The sequence below is a fragment of the Pongo pygmaeus genome, chromosome 9, assembly GCF_028885625.2.
Source record: "Pongo pygmaeus isolate AG05252 chromosome 9, NHGRI_mPonPyg2-v2.0_pri, whole genome shotgun sequence".
NCBI classification, from domain to species: domain Eukaryota; kingdom Metazoa; phylum Chordata; class Mammalia; order Primates; family Hominidae; genus Pongo; species Pongo pygmaeus.
In genome coordinates, this window is record NC_072382.2 from 75,041,619 (window position 1) to 75,060,670 (window position 19,052).

General features: G+C 37.8%; 1 protein-coding gene across 3 annotated transcripts in view; it reads right to left on the reverse strand.

The window, feature by feature from the left end:
• C2CD3 (C2 domain containing 3 centriole elongation regulator) overlaps positions 1-19,052 on the reverse strand; it is a 149,271-nt gene that overhangs the window by 78,428 nt on the left and 51,791 nt on the right. For all 3 annotated transcript variants that reach the window (XM_054440932.2, XM_063672079.1, XM_054440933.2), the window contains 7 exons: positions 17,900-18,054; positions 14,336-14,545; positions 13,731-13,843; positions 9,013-9,131; positions 6,372-6,494; positions 3,151-3,639; positions 547-698 (listed from right to left, as the gene is read on the reverse strand). In XM_054440932.2, coding sequence (XP_054296907.2) covers positions 547-698; positions 3,151-3,639; positions 6,372-6,494; positions 9,013-9,131; positions 13,731-13,843; positions 14,336-14,545; positions 17,900-18,054 — 1,361 coding nt within the window. The remainder of the gene's footprint in view (positions 1-546; positions 699-3,150; positions 3,640-6,371; positions 6,495-9,012; positions 9,132-13,730; positions 13,844-14,335; positions 14,546-17,899; positions 18,055-19,052) is intronic.

The following is a 19,052-nucleotide window of genomic DNA, read 5'->3' on the forward strand; positions in this document are numbered from 1 at the left end:
CTATGTGTTAAAAGTGAGGTGGAGCAATCAAATCTGAAGGTCTAAAAGATAATATTCACAATATAAAACTTGCAAATAGCTGATGTGAACAATACTGAAGTTCCGTGACAGAACGGTAAACTACCGTTTATGAGGTGGTAACTTTTGGCAATAGAGTTTTTTGGTGAAGAGTGTGGACTCCAGAGCCATGCTATCTTGGGTCCTAATCCTTCACTTTATGATGTATGTGACAAGTAATTTAACTTCTCTGAATCTCTGTTAACTCATCTGTACAAAAAAGCAAATAGAAGTACCTGCCTCAGAGGGTTGTCAAGAAGATTAAATGACTTGATGTTGCAAGGTTTTTAGCATAGTGCCTGAAACATGGTAAGCAATATCTGTAAGACTGCTTTAGAACAGGAGAAAGAGCAGCAACTGTGTTGAAACTGGAAAAAGTCCTTCAAGGGATTACTGGGCTATTCATGTTTGCAAATCAAAAGAATTCCTTTTCAGTCCAAACAAAGTTAAAGATGCACAATAAAGAATACTCCAAAAGGTCCTATTTACTTGAATGACATGTAAAACTGGTGGAGGGGAAGTTTCACCAGCCCGAGCAGCTTGTCCTGTCCTGGGCTCCGCACCTTATTCCAAGTTTCAATTACCATCACATTGTTCTTAAGCCTTTCCAGGTATTTGGAAGACAGAGAGACAGGAATCACCTAAGAGAGAGGAACAACCAAAACAAACAAAAAACTCATACCTGAGACAAATATTAATTTATACTTTCATTCAATAAGCATTTACAGAAAGCCTATTGTTAACACACAGTGTTATGAGCTAAAGACATTCAAATAAAACTTACTCTGTATCCTCAAGAGAAGTAGCAGTCTGCTGTTAGAGACTAACACATAAAGGCCAGATACAAAACAGTGAGTTCTCTGATGACAAAGCTCATACAGGTGGAGCTTTGAGGACACAGAGAAGGTTGTTAAATATGTCAAACATGGTGCCTGCCAAACTCGTCCAACCCTTTCTAAGGCAAAGTGATCCACTAGTAAACCCCACTGAAAGAAAGATGTTTTTGAAACAAGTATGCTACTGACTTGACAAGAGTTGAGTATTTTATCAAAGGGCAGCCAATTCACTGGCTGGATAGCATTTAATAAAATGGTCAAGTGCCAAAAGCTCTGCCCAACAGGTGTCACAGTAAAGAGCAAAGCCAACTGCTCCTCTGGATTTTCAACATAAAATTACTCCAGAATTGGCCAGTTGATAGTTGAAAAAGACAAGTCACAAAGAGAATCAGAGATCTAAGCCAAAAGCACCTTTGTCAAATTAGTGGTAGAATCAAGGGCCCACCAATTTGAAGAAACCCAAGCTGTAGGGACAACTGTAACAGTAGAAGGTCAATAAGCCCCAATGTTGAAACCAATAGAAAACAGGAGAGGCAAAAAGGGTGAAATTAGAAAAGGGATGATGAGAGGAAGACACCAGAAAACAGAGCAGAGCTACTTTTGTATCCACCTAAGAAACACAAGGTGGATACAAACCTAGTGTTTATATCCTGAACACATTTCTGTACCTTGAAACCAAAAAAGGTAAAACTAGAACAGCAACCTAACCTCCAAATAAGGAAGTTGCAGGCAACTACTTCTGGGACAAAGTAACCTTAAATCTCAAGGCTGAGCAGGAGTTAACTGATACAAAAAGCTCTGCTTAAGTGGTGTCAAGAAGGCTTAAAGGAAATTCAAGGCAGAAGAAAGAGCGCATATAAAGATACAGAAGTAGGAGAAGAGAATATTCAGGAAAATCTAAGTAGCTGAGCACAGCTGGGCTATCTAGTATAAAGGGAAGAGTGGCAGGAGCTGAGGCTGGAGAAGTACATACAGTCAGTTTTCAAAGGGTCTTGGATGCCAAAGATTTACATTCCATCTTGAAGGATATAGGGAATCACGGAAAGGCTTTAAGCAGGGAAGTAAAATGTTCAGGTTAGTGTTTTAGAAAGGTCATTCTCATTGGTGCATAAAGGAGGAAATGGACATAAAAAGAGCCGGGAAACAGCTATACCAGTCTGAAGGCTATTTGGAAGGAGGGTGAAGGTTTGAATGGAAACAGCGGCAGTACAGTGAAGGTAAAGGGATGTGTTCCAGATAATTAAGTTCGTAGTATCTATTAAACTTGGTAAGTAATTACATAAGAAAGAGTCAAGGACAACTAACAGGTTCTACTTAGGTGCCTGAGTAAATTATAATTTGAATTAGGGCAGACAAAAAGAGGAAGAACAGATTTGGAAGAAGTGATAAATTCAGATTTGAACATGTTTGAATTCGTTCTTTCATTTACACATCTTTATTGAATACCCAGTACGTTCCAGGCAATGTGTTAGGTGCCAAGTGTAAACTGCTTCTGAGATATCCAGGTGGTAATGATCAGCAGGCAGTTAGATATAGAAATCTCAAACTAAAAGGAAATGTCTGGCTTATATAGAAATGTAGACGTGGAAGTTATCTTCATAAAAATGAGTGCTGAAGCTGTGTGGATAGATGTGATGACCATGGGGAAAAGTGAGTTGATTTGGAAGAGTGCCAGCAATAGAGTAATGAGTGGAAGCACCAACAGTTAAAGGAAGAAGTACTGGGGTTACCACCCTTTTCCTAGTTTTCCTTCTGGCCCAATGACTGAAAAAGTACAGCTTTGAGTGAGGAAGAAATTAAGACAGTAAAGTTACAAAAACCAAGAAAGAAAACAATTTAAGCACCACATTACACAGAAAAATCAAGTTAAGATGAATACTGAAGTAGGCAGAAGAATAAATGTGAGGAGAAATATATAAAATAAAATAATAAAGAAGGAGAGATTGGAGAAAGATGGGGAGGTTTAACTAATCAAAGTCTAGAGAAAGCAGAAAGGAATAGAATCCCAAAACTCAGGCAAAAGAAACAGTAAGAAACCATGTGAACTCAGACAGAATAGAAATAAAGACAAACAGTTTTAAAATGTTGACAATGCCTTTCCCTCTTCCCATCCAATAGTGGGACTGAATCTGTATACCAGATAATTACAAAGGTTCCTTCTAGTCTGAACATTCTAGATTTAAGACGAAATAATAATTTGGGAAGCATTTGTCTCTCACCCCTATATTCCTCTAATGGATATGGAATGTACAGTTACCTGAGAAAAGTTAAAGACCGGCTGTGTTGTGCCCCATGCGATGACAGATCTGGTGACTTCCTCTGTGCTGAAGAGTTTACAGTTTAAATAAACATTGCATGGTGATTGTTTCTCAGATTCTCCACTAATAAAATCTTTCCCATCTGGCACCATCAACAGCACATGCAACAGCAAAGCACTCTCTTTTGTTGTCCTATTTGTCTGATTGACTAAATTATGGGAGGCTGGTGTAGCTACAAAGGTTGAAGGATGTGGTGCTACAGGGCTTGGTGACTTTTGGTTGGGGAGCACCAAGTTCTGTGCTTTCTTTGCAGTTTCCTCATGAATTTGATTTAAGATTTGTAGATTTTTGGTCATATCTTGGTTAAGTTCTGGTAGTGCCTTATTTGGACTTGTAGGAGCACAAAGTGGGGTATAATGGGTGTTGCCACTTAACTTGGTATTGATACCAGTGAAATCTTTGTTATCTGTAATAAGCTCCATGGTTACCTATAAAACACAAAAGGAGAAGAGTCAATAAGAATGTCCTTTAGAACTGGAATTAGAATTTTGAGGCTGGAAATAACATCAGATTATTAGGAAATGAATTAACTCACCCTCAAACACTCTAATAGTAAGAATATTAACAGAATGCATATACATTAACTTGCTAGACTAAGAAAAACTAGACAGATGATTTATCAATAACAAAAGATGAGCCTGGAAGATCAAGTTATGCCAGAATATAAGAAAGTTCCCAGAAAAGAATGGAGACATGTTTAAAGGACCCAGAATCCAGCTGAAGAGGCTCCCACTGGCTAAATCTAGGACAACTTAGGCATCAGAATGAATAACAGTAATGGATTATAACCTATTGAATAAGAATCCATGAATCCATCCTGATATAAAATAAATATGAGAGAAGAAACAGCTTCTCTATATAGAATGCCAATTAATAAATGCAAAAGAGATGGTAGAGTTAGAAATCACCATTTGACAATCATCACAGTAATAAGTGATTCAGGTTAACCCCAGTGGAGGAACATTCTTTAAAATAACTGGCATTACTTAAAAATATCAGCATATTGAAAAATAAGGAAAGGCTGCAGAACTGTTCCTGACTAAAGGAGATTAGAAAGATCTGACAAAATGCAATAGATAATCCTGGACTAGAAAAAAAAATTTGCTATAAAGGCACTGGTATAATTGGTGAAATCTCAGTATAGACTGCAGATATAGTATCAATGCTACGCTGACTTTTATAACTCTAGAGTATTATGCATGATGATGTCCTTGTTCTAAGGAAATACATAAAATATAAACTAAAGAATTTAGGGGGAAAGAGGCATGATGTACAATTTACTCTCAAATAGTTCACAAAAAAATGTGTATGTACATGTATGGGGGGAGGAGATAAAGGGACAGAAAGAGAGAGAGAGACAGAGAAGAGGCAGACAGACAATTATAAAGAAAATGTGACAAATAGTAAGAATTGGGGAGTCTCAGTAAAGGGTATAAAAAAAGTCTAAATAAAAAGTAAAAAAGAAAAGGGATGCAGGATAAATGATGAATTTGAAGAACAGAAGTGGTCACTAACTGTTAGGAGACTCACTTACTAGGGGTAAAAGGTTCTTGCTGTTTCTTTGATCTGAAATCCTAAGTGTTACACAGCAAGGTTCTTTTACTCTATTGAATATAGACAGCAATCTATCCAGAATAGTATTTCTCTCAAAAGAGCCAGAACAGAAAAAATTTCTAGTTGATCAATCCTATTTTTAACCCCTTTCTGATTTTAAACTTCGTAGTCCAGAATGAACCAGGCAGGCAAAAACTATAACTTGGATAGCAAAAGAGTAGATGATGTTAATTTTTTGCAATAATAATTGTGTAAGTCTTTAAAGCAAAGTGGTATTTACTAAGACCAAAAAGAGAGAGAAGGCTTTCAAGAAGAAAAGGCAGTATGATAATCAATAACAAAAACACAGAGGCATGAATCAGCATGATACCTTACTGACTCTTTACATAGAGTGACATAGTTATTGGTAGAGAAGCTGTAAGAGAGAAGGTTAAAATGGTAGGCCAGGGTCATATACTAAGCCTTGTACTTTATCCTTCGGGTGATTGGGAGCCATCAGGATGTTTTAGGCATGGCTGTGACGATTTTTTTTTTCTTTTGAGACAGAGTCTTGCTCTGTCACCCAGGCTAGAGTGCAATGGTGCAAGCTCTGCCTCCCGGGTTCAAACGATTTTTGTGCCTCAGCCTCCCGAGTAGCTGGGATTACAGGTGTGTGCCACCACTCCTGGCTAATTTTTGTATTTTTAGCAGAGATGCGGTTTAGCCATGTTGCCCAGGCTGGTCTAGAACTCCTGAGCTCCAACAATCTGCCCGCCTTGGCTTCCCAAAGTGCTGGGATTACAGGCTTGAGCCACCGCACCCGGCTGATTTTTAAAACTCACCAGGACAAAGCTATACTGAAGCCACACACTCAGATTCTGTCATCTAAGAAATCCTAACTCACCTGAATACAAGGAAATAACCCTCTCTCCAATGAATTATATACCAGAATTCATTCTACCAGGCACACTTAGTTACTTCTCTCCTTCTTTATTTCAATTACTCTAGTCTAAGCCACTATCAATCATCTCTTTTCTGGACTAATGCCACAGTCCATTTCCCTCTTTCCTCTTGCAGTCTATTCTCCACACAGTAATCTTGTAAAATGGAAATCAGATGATGTCAGTCCCATGCTTCAATATCCTTTCCTTGGATCTTAGGCTAAAATCTAAACTCTTTACCTTTACCAACAAAGCTCTGATGATATGGCTTCTACCTGACTGTTCAATCCTACTTTCTACCACTCTCTCTCTTGCTCACTATCCTCTGGCAACTTTCTATCCCTTGATGACTCCAAGCCCAGTCTTGCTTTAGGGCTGTTGCACCTGTTATTCTCTCTGGAATGGTCTCTGTGTTTTTTACTTTCTCCTCTTATTCTTCAAATCTCACCTTCTATGCCACCTCCATAGAAAGATCCTCCCTGATCACCATCTCCTGCTTTCTCGCAGGTACTCACTATCACATCATACCATTTATTTCCTTCATAGTACTTCCACTGTTCTATTTCAAGAGATGCTACACAAGATCAAAGACCTTGCTTTTCTTGTTCACCGCTATATCCTCAGTGCCAGCCAATAATGCATACTCAGCCAATACTTCTGACTTTCTGAATGTATTATCTACATACCTTGAGGGGGCCAAATGGAGACTGACCATTTTCTTGTTGCAGTGGAAGTTGATCACTGAAAGAAAGCAGCTCTGATTGAATGACAGCTCGCAAAGAAAGTGATGCAGATCCAATGACTTCTGGCTGAGAAAGAAGGAGAACATTTAGGTTAATTAAAGAGAAGCCACAGGGGATCTTAATTAAAGTGACAACATATGATAGCTTATAAAGGAAACCATTCAGGAAGAAAAAAGCTTAATTATCTAAGACAACTCTGAGATCCCACTTTCTGTCATACTTTGGTCTCTCTTCTGGCTTTTGCTACTTCTCTCTATAAGATTACAGAGGGTTTTATAAGCCACAAAGTGGTTGGAAGATTATCTTTTTCTATCACTAAGAGTTAATTCTTACTCAAAATGTTCAACTTCACTATTAAAAATAAAAAATACAATTTAGATGTCACAAATTTTTGCTATTAAAACTAGGGAAATTGTAAAATTTAATATATCTAATGCTATCAAGGCTATGGAGAAACAAGAGGCTGTCATATGAGTAAAGCTGGAAATATAAACTGGCAATATGCTTTTGGATGGCACATTTGGTAACAAATATTAAAAACTTTAAATATTTATGCTCTTTGGCCCAGTAATTCAATTTCTGGGAATTTGTACTAAAGAAATAATAAACAGGCTGGGCGCGGTGGCCCATGCCTGTAATCCCAGCACTTTGGGAGGCCGAGGCGGGCAGATCACCTCAGGTCAGGAGTTCAAGACCAGCCTGGCCAACATGGTGAAACCCCCGTCTCCACTAAAAATACAAAAAAATTAGCTGGGCATGGTGGCGGGTTCCTGTAATCCCAGCTACTCAGGAGGCTGAGGCAGGAGAATCGCTTGAACCCAGGAGGCTGAGGTTGCAGTGAGCTGAGACCACGCCATTGCACTCCAGCCTGGGCAACAAGAACGAAACTGTGTCACAAACACACACACACACACAAAGAAATAAGAAACAATGCACAAAAAGCTTATACACAAATATGTATATGTTAAAAGTAGTTAACAATGAGATATACCTAGTTGTCCAATAATCAGGAATTATTAAGCTAATTATATAGCACATCCATATGATGGCATAATATGTAGCCATTAAAATGACATTTACTAAAAGTTTCTAATAATATTAACTGTATTTGTTATAATGTTTGATAAAAGGGTTTAATTCAAATATATCATAAACCTTCAAATACTTACAAAATTACGTGGAAAACATTAAATAGATATTTTTGAAGAAAAATGAATAAAAACCCTCAAGATGCTAAATGATAAAAAGGAAGAATAAAACCTACATACAAAATTATACAACATACTGTATTCATTGGAAAAAGACAATGCAGATCGTCATAAATGTTAACAATGACAGAATTACAGGCAATTTTTGCCTTTTAAAAATTATTTTTCAAGTTTTCTACAAAAATATGTAAAACTCTTTTATAATTAGAAAAAAAATGCCGGCCGGGCGTGGTGGCTCACACCTGTAATCCCAGCACTTTGGGAGGCTGAGGTGGGCAGATCACAAGGTCAGGAGATCGAGACCATCCTGGCTAACATGATGAAACCCTGTCTCTACTAAAAATAGAAAAAAATTAGCCGGGCATGATGGCGGGAGCCTGTAATCCCAGCTACTCGGGAGGCTGAGGCAGGAGAAAGGCGTGAACCCGGGAGGCGGAGCTTGCAGTGAGCTGAGATCGCGCCACTACACTCCAGCCTGGGCGACAAAGCGAGACTGTGTCAAAAAAAAAAAAAAGAAAAGAAAAAAAAATGCCATTAATTAGGTATAGGAAAATGATTCAATGTAAATACATTGAAATGCTAATAGAGTTTATCTTGAGGTTATGAAATGATGTGCCTTTCCCACCGTTCCCATTTTGCTATAATTTTCCAAAAAGGACCTGTATTGTATATGTCTTCTGAAAAAAACAAAAGAAAACAAGATGTTCTTCATGCTATCCATACCAAATAAGAGGTCAAAAGATTATAAAGACTAATCTTTTATTGAAGGAAGTAAAAACTGCTTGTTATAGTTTATTGATTTATGTTATGCCAGCTGCAAGCAATTTTATAAACTGGAATTAGTTGATCAAAACTGCTACTCACAACTATATTATTTTGGGCTTGGATACCTTACGTATTCTGCCTGCAAACAGGAAGTAGAATCTCAAATTAAGGCTAATAGCCTGTATCAATATAGCTACCTTTCTCTAGAAGGGAACAGCACAATAAAGAGGTTAAGAACTTGAGATCTAAAGACAGCAGATTTGGGATGGTGTCCTGGCTCTTTTTATTAGATTGAGTGATCTTAGACATGTTAACTAAATCTCAGTTTCTTCATCTGTAAAACAAATATAATAATGTAACTAATTCACAGAGTTGTAGTGATTAAAATTGATAGTGTGCTTGTGTAGAGCCTTTAGTATTATATCTGGCCCATGACAAACAGCAGAGATTAGTAGTAGTAATAATAATAATGATAATAATAATAATAATAACAATGGATTATTAGTACTGCCTGCACCTGAAGATTCCTAGTTTAGGCAAGAATATAATTTTAGGTATGCTCCAAATCCCTAGTGTGAAGGTAAGGCAAAGGCCAAAATCACTCAAAGTACCTTTTTCTGTGGAGTTTTCTTTACATAAATTTGGAAAGTGAGGTTGGAATTCCACCAGTGCTCTATCATTGGGCCACCAAACTGTACTGGAAACACAAATCGCTGCTGGAACTTCACCTCTGTAAGGAGAACCAGACAGACAGACATGTCACACCACCCAACTGAAGTCATCATCAATTCATGCCTTGATACCACCTGCCTCCCTTTCAAATTTAATTAAAATCTCCTGCAGAAATCTAGTCAGTGTGCTTTCACAGAAAGTGCTAGGGTTGTAGGATTGAATGAGCAGGGACAAAGAGAAAACCCTGGAGATAGTACACAGAAGACAGGCAGTGCTATGTTGCTCTGCTTTGCTATGAGAAATGAATGTCAATCATATGAGTACTGGATGTGTAAGGAGACATATCCATATACTTCACTGGGTTTTAGGTAATAGGACTGTTTTTAAAAGACTAGTTGGTAGGTAGTATACTAAAAGAAGAGGGCTGGCTGGAGGTGGAACAATGAGGGATACATAGAAGAATGCAATAAAAAACTATAATACAAAAATAAGCTTATCTTCTGGACACTCTCACTGTCACAAACAAGGTATCAGGTACTGATGTTAGCTAGTAGTGTCAGGCGAAGTAGTCTGTCTCTTGGGTGGAAAGGAAGGGGTTTCTGCTGTAACTATAAGTGTAAGTGGATAAAGTGATGGTGGTATTTGAGTTTGTGCTCATGGCTATGGAGTTTTAACTGGTAAATAAAAAGAATTTGAGGCCGGGTGCGGTGGCTCACGCCTGTAATCCCAGCACTTTGGGAGGCCGAGATGGGCAGATCATGACGTCAGGAGGTCAAGACCATCCTGGCTAACATGGTGAAATCCCGTCTCTACTAAAAATACAAAAAAAAAAAAAAAAAAATTAGCTGGGCGCAGTGGCAGGCGCCTGTAGTCCCAGCTACTTGGGAGGCTGAGGCAGGAGAATGGCGTGAACCCGGAGGCAGAGCTTGCAGTGAGCCTAGATCACACCACTGCACTCCAGCCTGGGCAACAGAGTGAGACTCTCTCAAAAATAAATAAATAAATAAATGAAATAAATAAATAAAATAAAATAAAAAGAATTTGAGACCAGAATCAAAGGATGTAAGTTTAAGCTCCAGTTCTATTACTTACTATTACTTACCACCGCAGAAACAATTTATCACCTATAAAATGATCTTCCTGTCCATTCACTGCTAAGGCCGTTAAAATGGATCATGAATCTGAAGAATCTTCACAAGAGGCCCAGTTATGAAGAGAATCTGCTATTTCTAGCATTCATTCAAATGGCCCATTTTAACCTACTGATCTCTCTATTCATCTCTGGCCATATTAACTGGCGACTCTACACTTTTCTTGGCACTGTTGGACAGGATCTGGACCTTGCTATGTGGATCAACGCACAGGAACTATGAACAAAAGGTCTGGGGCCAGGAAGCCCACATCCACTAGATCAGTTTATTTGGTTACCCTACCTGGGAAAGGAAGTAAGATAACACCTGCACCTCATTGGTGTGCTGGGAGGATGAACTGAGGTAATAAAGGAAAAAGCACTTTGGACACTGTAAAATTCCTTATGTACAAACAATCCTATTTCAATTTCTCCTTACTACTTGGGTATGTTCTTGCACTGTTACTATATTTCTTATATAATTCTGTTTCTTAAGCTCATTATTTTTTACCACTGAAAGTGAGTTAAGGCAGTAAGTGAAGAAGAAATTCAGATAAATAACTTGCTAACAGTGTCTCAGAGAAGATTTTTTTCAAGAGTTGAAAGGGATCCAGATTAATACCTAGTCTAATCCATATTATTGTTAAAAGAGGCCCACAGGTAAGAAAGTGATTTTGCCTAAGGCACATGATTAGTGTGTGGTATAATCAGAACTAGAACCCAGTCTTGCAATTCTTGGCTCAATGCTTATTCCACATTTCCTATATAATCCTTCTCAGAAAAATGTAGAGAAGATCAATCACTGTGGCCAACAACAATAATAATGTTTAAGAAGCAATATAGATTAAGGCACATTTTGGAATCGAAATGGTGCTAGGTTGAAATTCTAGTTCTACCATAAACCAGCTGTGTGATCTCATACAAGCTACTTAATTAATTTCTCAGTTTCCTCTTTCCTCATCTGTGAGTTTCCTCTTTACGTCCTGATATGCAAAAATTCCTAAGATATAATGTTAAAGGTAATGTGTAGAACCATGTACAGGTTGGGCAACCCCAACCCCAAAACTCAAAATCCAAAATGATCCAAAATCCAAAACTTTCTGAATGCCAATATGATGCCAGAGTGGAAAATACCATACCCTACCTCATGTGATGGGTCTCAGTCAAAATGCAGTGAAAACTTTATTTCAAGCACAAAATTATTAAAAATATTGTATAAAATTACCTTCAGGCTATGCATATAAGGTCTATATGAAACATAAGTGAATTTCATGTTTAGATTTGGGTCCTATCCCCAAGATATTTTATTAATGTATATGCAAATATTCCAAAATCTGAAAAAATCCGAAATCCTAAATACTTCTGGTTCTAAGCATTTTGAAGAAAGGACACTCAACTTGTGTATGGTGCACTAACACTTGAGAAACGTGAGGGACAGGAGGCGGGGGAAGGGATAAACCAAGCTTGTCCAACCCACAAGTGGCCCAGGACGGCTTTGAATGCAGCCCAACACAAATTTGTAAACTTTCTTAAAACACTGTAAGATTTTTTTGCGATTTTTTTTAAGCTCATCAGCTATCATTACTGTTAGTGTATTTTATGTGTGGCCCAAGACAATTCTTCTTCCAACGTGGCCCATGGAAGCCAAAAGATTGGACACCCCTGGAATAAACATATTTGCTGATATATATATACACACACACACACACACACACATACACACACACACACACATTATCTATCTATCTATCTACAATGGCTTAAGGAAGGATATAAAAGCAACAACCTTGATTGTCTGCAAGGATGCAACCTTTCAATTTTGAACCATGTGAATGGATTATCTATTTCAAAAAGGAAACAAAACAAAGCAAAGTAAAAATTTAAAAATCCTATATTACTATGCTGTAAAGGAAAAGTTATTTGACTATGTAGTAGGAGTGTTAGGACCACATCTTTTATTTCTCCAACTACTTCCCAGAGAATAAACTTAATACTGATGAACTAACTATTCATAGATCAAACTGGAGAACCAAGGCACAGCTATCCTCAGAACATATTAGAAAAGTGGCTGTAATTTTGGGTGGCAGGAACATAAATGTCTATTATATTATCCTTTTTCTGTATCTGAAATATTTAAAACAAATTAGAAAAAAAAGACAACACCAAAAGCCTAAGCAACAAAAGAAAAAAAAAGCAGATAAACTAGAGCACATAAAAATTAAAAACTTTTGTGCTGTAAACAATACCATCTAGAGAGTGAAAGAACAACCCACAGAATGGGAGAAAATATTTGCAAATCATAGATCTGATAAGGGGCTTGTATCTAGGATATACAAAGAACTCTTATAACTCAATAACAAAAAGCCTGATTTGAAAATGAACAAAGGACCTGAATAGACATTTCTCCAAAGAAGATATATAAATGGCCAATAAGCACATGAAAAGATGCCTGACATGATTGGCCATCAGGAAAATGCAAATCAAAATCAATGTGATGTCACTTCACATCCACCAGGATGACCAGAATAAAAAAGAATGGAAAGTAACAAGTGTTGATGAGGATGTAGACAAATTAGAACCTTCATATACTGCTAGTGGGAAAATGGTGCAGCCACTGTTGAAAACAGTCTGGCAGTTCTTGAAAAAGTTAAAACATAAAGTTACCATATGACCCAGCAATTCTACCATTAGATATATACCCAAGGGAAATGAAAGCACATGGTCCATACAAAACCACGTACACAAATGTTCACATAGCAGCATTATGCAAAATTGCCAGAAAGTGGAAATAACACGAATGTCCATCAACTGAGAAAAGGATAAATAAATGTGGTATATCTATGCAATGGCGTATTACTCAGCCATAGAAAGGAATGAAGTACTGATACATACTACAACATGAAACTTAAAAATATTATGGTAAGTCAAAGACAGTAGTCACAAAAATCACAAGTTGCATGATTCCATTTATATGAGACATCCAGAACGGACAAATTGATAGGGAAAGAAAGATTAGCAGTTGCTTAGGGCTGGGGGAAGAGGGAAATGCGAAGTGAAGGCTAGTAAGTATGGGGTTTCTTTTAGGGGGGATGAAAATGTTCTAAAATTAGATTGTGGTGATGGTTGCACAGCCCTGAAAATATTGGCTGGGCGTGATGGCTTATGCCTGTAATCCCAGCACTTTGGGAGGCCGAGGCAGGCAGATGGATCACTTAAGGTCGGGGTTCGAGACCACCCTGGCCAACATGGTGAAACCCTGCCTCTACTAAAAAATACAAAAATTAGCTGGGTGTGGTGGCATGCGCTTGTAATCCCAGCTACTCAGGAGGCTGAGATGGGAGAATTGCTTGAACCCGGGAGGTGGAGGCTGTAGTGAGCAGAGATTGCGCCACCACACTCCAGCCTGGGCGAAAGACTGAGACTCCATATCAAAAAAAAAAAAAAAAAAAGTCAAATGAGTAATTAGGAATTCAAAAATTCTTCCAAAGTCAGAATGTCTAAGGTGCAGAAAACCAGTGTGTCTCTTACTTCCATCTGTAATTTTACTGGAGGCGAGTCGAACAACCTCAGTGATCAAAGCTGTCTTTCCCAATCCGCTTTCCGAAAAGCCCACAGGAAAGTGATATTCTACAAAGAAAGTGCTAAAAAGAAAACCAAAAAAAAATGATTAAAAACTAACCAAACGATAAACCTAATTTCCGTCTGATAAATCCAACATATATTTGAAATCTTATTTTCAGGACCTCTAGTACTCAGAGGCCCTACCTCTTCTTCAAAGGCTTCCACCAATCCTGTCAGAGAGAATCAAAGGCTCCCTTTCTTGTGTTCCCACAGCACTTTTAATACAAAACATCTATTTTGGGCCCTAAAGCTTTATGTTACAGATAGCCATTTAAATGTTTCTCTCTCCTGCTAACTGTAAGATATGTAAGAACAGAGTCTGTATCTTAATTTTCTTTAGTCCCATACTTAAACAGTTCTTGGGATCTAGCGGGGATTCAATATATTTCTGTAGATTAAATGATGCATATGAAAACACATCCCAAATCACAGTATTATGCAATTGTTGATTATTACCATCAGACACACTTTCCAAAAATGTCAAATTTAGCTTTCTCATGTTAGAGACATACCGCTTTTTTGCTGTAGTCACCTTAGGTGGTGGACCAGCATAGCTTTTTTTGCCAGGGGTCATCTGAGGACTATCTGGAGGAACTCCCATGGTTTCGATGATGATTCTGACTGAATGTGTTCTACCCAAAAGGGCCAGTCTATCCACACTTAGTGTCATTGTTTGGGCATCTTCTGGAGTTTCTGAGAGCATCTGTTGTTCAACCAAATTTCTGAAAGGAGTTCATACAAGCAGTGAGGCATACTGCTACAGGCTTCACATGAAACAATCTAGTTTGCATAGGCAAGATGAGGAAAAAGGGAGGGCAGCAAGTTTTTATTTTTTTATTTTTATTTTTGACACAAGGTATTGCTCTGTCACCCAGGCTGGAGTGCAGTGGCATGATCATGGCTTACTGCAGCCTTGACCTCCTGGGCTCAAATGATCCTCCCACCTCAACTTCCCAAGTAGCTGGGACCACAAGCATGGGTTATCACACTCAGCTAATTTTTGTATTTTTTGTAGAGATGAGATATTGCTATGTTGCCCAGGCTGGTCTTGAACTCCCAGACTCAAGCAATCCCCCTGCCTCAGCCTCCCAAAGTGCTGGGATTACAGGTGTGAACAACCACGCCCAGCCAAGCATCTTGATTCACAAGTTATCAAGGATTGGAAACAGCTTTAATTATCAGAATTCTGGTCCTATAGTACAAGAAATCTCAAAAAATGTAAAAAAATATATAATCTAAAGGTTTGAGAGTGTATATTCAGGGTAATTTGAATCTATGCTCCCAGGTTAAAAAAAAATTTAAAAATACTATATAGATATATACACACACACACATACATACATATATATATACATATATATACACACATACATATATACACTATATATACACACACTTATACACACATACAACGTATATACACACACATACATCATACAATACATATGAGTACAGAAACTGAAACTCCAAATTCAGGTTTTTCTAGAAGGGACACAGACCTTATTTCAGTTACCCACTATTCGAATGTAACTACTATTGTCACTTTTGTGTATTCCTTCTCATTTGCTTTCCTTATGCATATTTTCTACACGGTTGTGATCACAGTACACATACAACCTAGAATTCTGCTTTCTTCCTTAACCATTTAAATTATACCTATCTTGGTAGAATCAATAATATGAAAATGACCATACTGCCAAAAGCAATCTACAAATTCAATGCAGTTCCCAGCAAAATACCCTCATCATTCTTCACAGAACTAGGAAAAAAAATGTTAAAATTCATATGGAACCAAAAAAGAGCCCACATAGCCAAAGCAAGACTAAGCAAAAAGAACAAATCTGGAGGCATCACATTACCTGACTTCAAACTATACTGTAAGGATACAGTCACCAAAACAGCATGGTACTGGTATAAAAATAGACACATAGACCAATGGAACAGAATAGAGAATCCAGAAATAAAGCCAAATACTTATAGCCAACTGATCTTCAACAAAGCAAACAAAAACATAAAGTGGTGAAAGGACACCCTATTCAACAAATGGTGCTGGGACAATTGGCAAGCCACATGTAGAAGAATGAAACTGGATGTTCATCTCTCACCTTATAAAAATATCGACTCAAGATGGATCAAGGACTTAAATCTAAGACCTCAAATCATAAAAATTCTAGAAGATAACAATGGAAAAATCCTTATAGACATTGGTTTAGACAGACTTCATAACCAAGAACCCAAAAGCAAATGCAACAAAAACAAAGATAAATAGATGGGACTTGATTAAACTAAAAAGCTTCTGCATAGCAAAAGCAACAGTCAGCAGAGTAAACAGACAACCCACAGAATGGGGGAAAATCTTCACAATCTATACATCTGACAAAGGACTAATATCCAGAATCTATAAGGAATGCAAACAAATTAGCAAGAAAAAAATCAAACAATCCCATCAAAAAGTGGTCTAAGGACATGAATAAACAATTCTCAAAAGAAGATATACAAATGGTCAACAAATGTATGAAAATATGCTCAACATCACTAATGATCAGGGAAATGCAAATCAAAACCACAATGCGATACCACTTTACTCCTGCAAGAATGGCCACAATAAAAAATAAAATAAAAAAAGAATGTTGGTGGGGATGTGGTGAAAAGGGAACACTATTACACTGCTGGTGGAAATGTAAACTAGTACAACTGCTACGGAAAACAGTGTGGATATTCCTTAAAGAACTAAAAGTAGAACTACCATTTGATCCAGCAATCCTACTTCTAGGTATCTACCCAGAGGAAAAGAAGTCATTATATGAAAAAGATACTTGTACATGCATGCTTATAGCAGCACAATTTGCAATTGCAAAAATATGGAACCAGCCTAAATGCCCATCAATCAATGAGTGGATAAAGAAATCGTGGTATACATATATGTGTGTGTGTATATATATATATATATATATACACACACACACAAACACGTATATATATATATACACACACACACACGTATATATATACACAGACATATATACGTGTGTGTATATATATATATGTGTATATATTTCATGTATATATATATGAATATATATATATGAGTGAGCTGTGATTGTGCCACTGCACTCCAGCCTGGGCAACATAGTGAGACCCTGTCTCAAAAAAAAAAAAAGTAGTCTATCCATATAATTAGGTGACATTGTCCAAGTCATTTGGCCTCAAATATATATATATATATATATATGGAATACTACTCAACCATAAAAAGGAAATGAAATAATGGCATTTGCAGCAACCTAGATGGAATTGGAGACCATTTTTCTAAGTGAAGTAACTCAGGAACAGAAAACCAAACATCATATATTCTCACTCATAAGTGGAAGCTAAGCTATGAGGACGCAAAGGCATAAGAATGATACAATGGACTTTGGAAACTGAGGGCAAGAGTGGGAAGAAGGTGAGGGATAAAAGACTACAAATTGGAGGCCGGATGCGGTGGCTCACACCTGTAATCCCAGCACTTTGGGAGGCCAAGGTGGGCGGATCACCTGAGGTTGGGAGTTCAAGACCAACCTGACCAACATAGAGAAACCCCGTCTGTACTAAAAATACAAAATTAGTCGGGCATGATGGCACATGCCTGTAATCCCAGCTACTCGGGAGGCTGAGGCAGAAGAATTGCTTCAATCTGGGAGGTAGAGGTTGCAGTGATCTGAGATCGTGCCATTGCACTCCAGTCTGGGAAACAAGAGCGAAACTCCGTCTCAAAAAAACAAAACAAAACAAAACAAAACTACCAATTGGGTACAGTGTCATACTGCTTGGGTGATGGGAGCACCAAAATCTCAGAAATCACCACTGAAGAACTTATTCAGGTAATCAAACACCACCTGTTCCCCAAAACCTATGGAAAACAAATTTAGCCATCTTTTCAGATTATTACATTTTTAAGAATTACAATGTTTACTGAGTTATTGTAATTAATCACTCTGATGGTGCTGGGCAAATGGGTCATTTCACCTTGGGAGATCTTGTGAAAATAACATTCCTTTGTGTTTACCTTTAAATAAACAGTCAGAGCAGCTCACCTATTTCTCTTGCCTGCTGACCTCTTCTTCAGCTTATGATCACTTGACTCCAGAACCTTAGATGATCTGGCAAGAGCTGTTGACTGGCTTATTTTTTTAGAAGGGACAATATCATCCTCTTCACTGAGGAAATCACTGATGCTGGTATCAGATTTCTATGGAGAGGAAGAAACAGACACTAAATGATTGCTGCTTTGGGAACTGTAGCTACGAAACATTTCTCTAAAGAAAGCAAGTTCTTCTCTGTACATACATCATTCTCTTAAAGAAAGAACTGACACCAGGGAGATAATCCCACATTTCTCCTGGTTATACAAAAATAATCTGAAGTTCACAAAAATAACCTACAAGTTCAGTTCAAAGCAAATAAAGGAAGGTAGATTCTTCTTTCAAATTATCAATAATAATAACCATTATTTATTGACTATAGACTATATGTCTGGTATTATGCTTAATGCTACATGTATATTTCTAATATTCACCACATTCCAACAAGGTTCCTTTATCTCAGTTTTTACAAGTGAGAAAATCAGAGCTGAAAAAAGTAAGGCAGCTTGTTTATGATCCATAGCTGTAAAGCCAGATTTTGATCTCCATGGGCTTCAAAGCCTGTATTTCTACCATAGTTTGAGGCCAAATGACTTGACGATGTCACCTAATTATTTGGATAGACTACGTTTTTTTTTTCTTTTTTTTTTTGAGACAGGGTCTCACTGTGTTGCCCAGACTGGAGTGCAGTGGCGCAATCACAGCTCACTGCAACCCTGACCTCCCTGGGGCTCATGTGATCCTCTTACCTCAGCCTCCCAAGTAGCTGGGACTACAGACATGTGCCACCACACCTGGCTAATTTTTGTATTTTTTGTAGAGAGGAAGTTTGGCCATGTTGCTCAGGCAGGTCTTAAACTCCTGGGCTCAAGTGATCTGCCCATCTCAGCCTCCCAAAGTGCTGGAATTACAGGCATGAGCCACCATACCCAGCCAAGACTACTTTTTGTCACCATTCTATACTACAAATGATTCATTCTGCTTTTAATCTTGCTAAAATGAACTGTTTACTATAGTCACAAATTTTCTTAATGAGAGAACCAATGGCTAAGCCCCTTGCAATTCATTTTTATTTTGAGAAAAGGCAGCTACTGCAATGGACTGA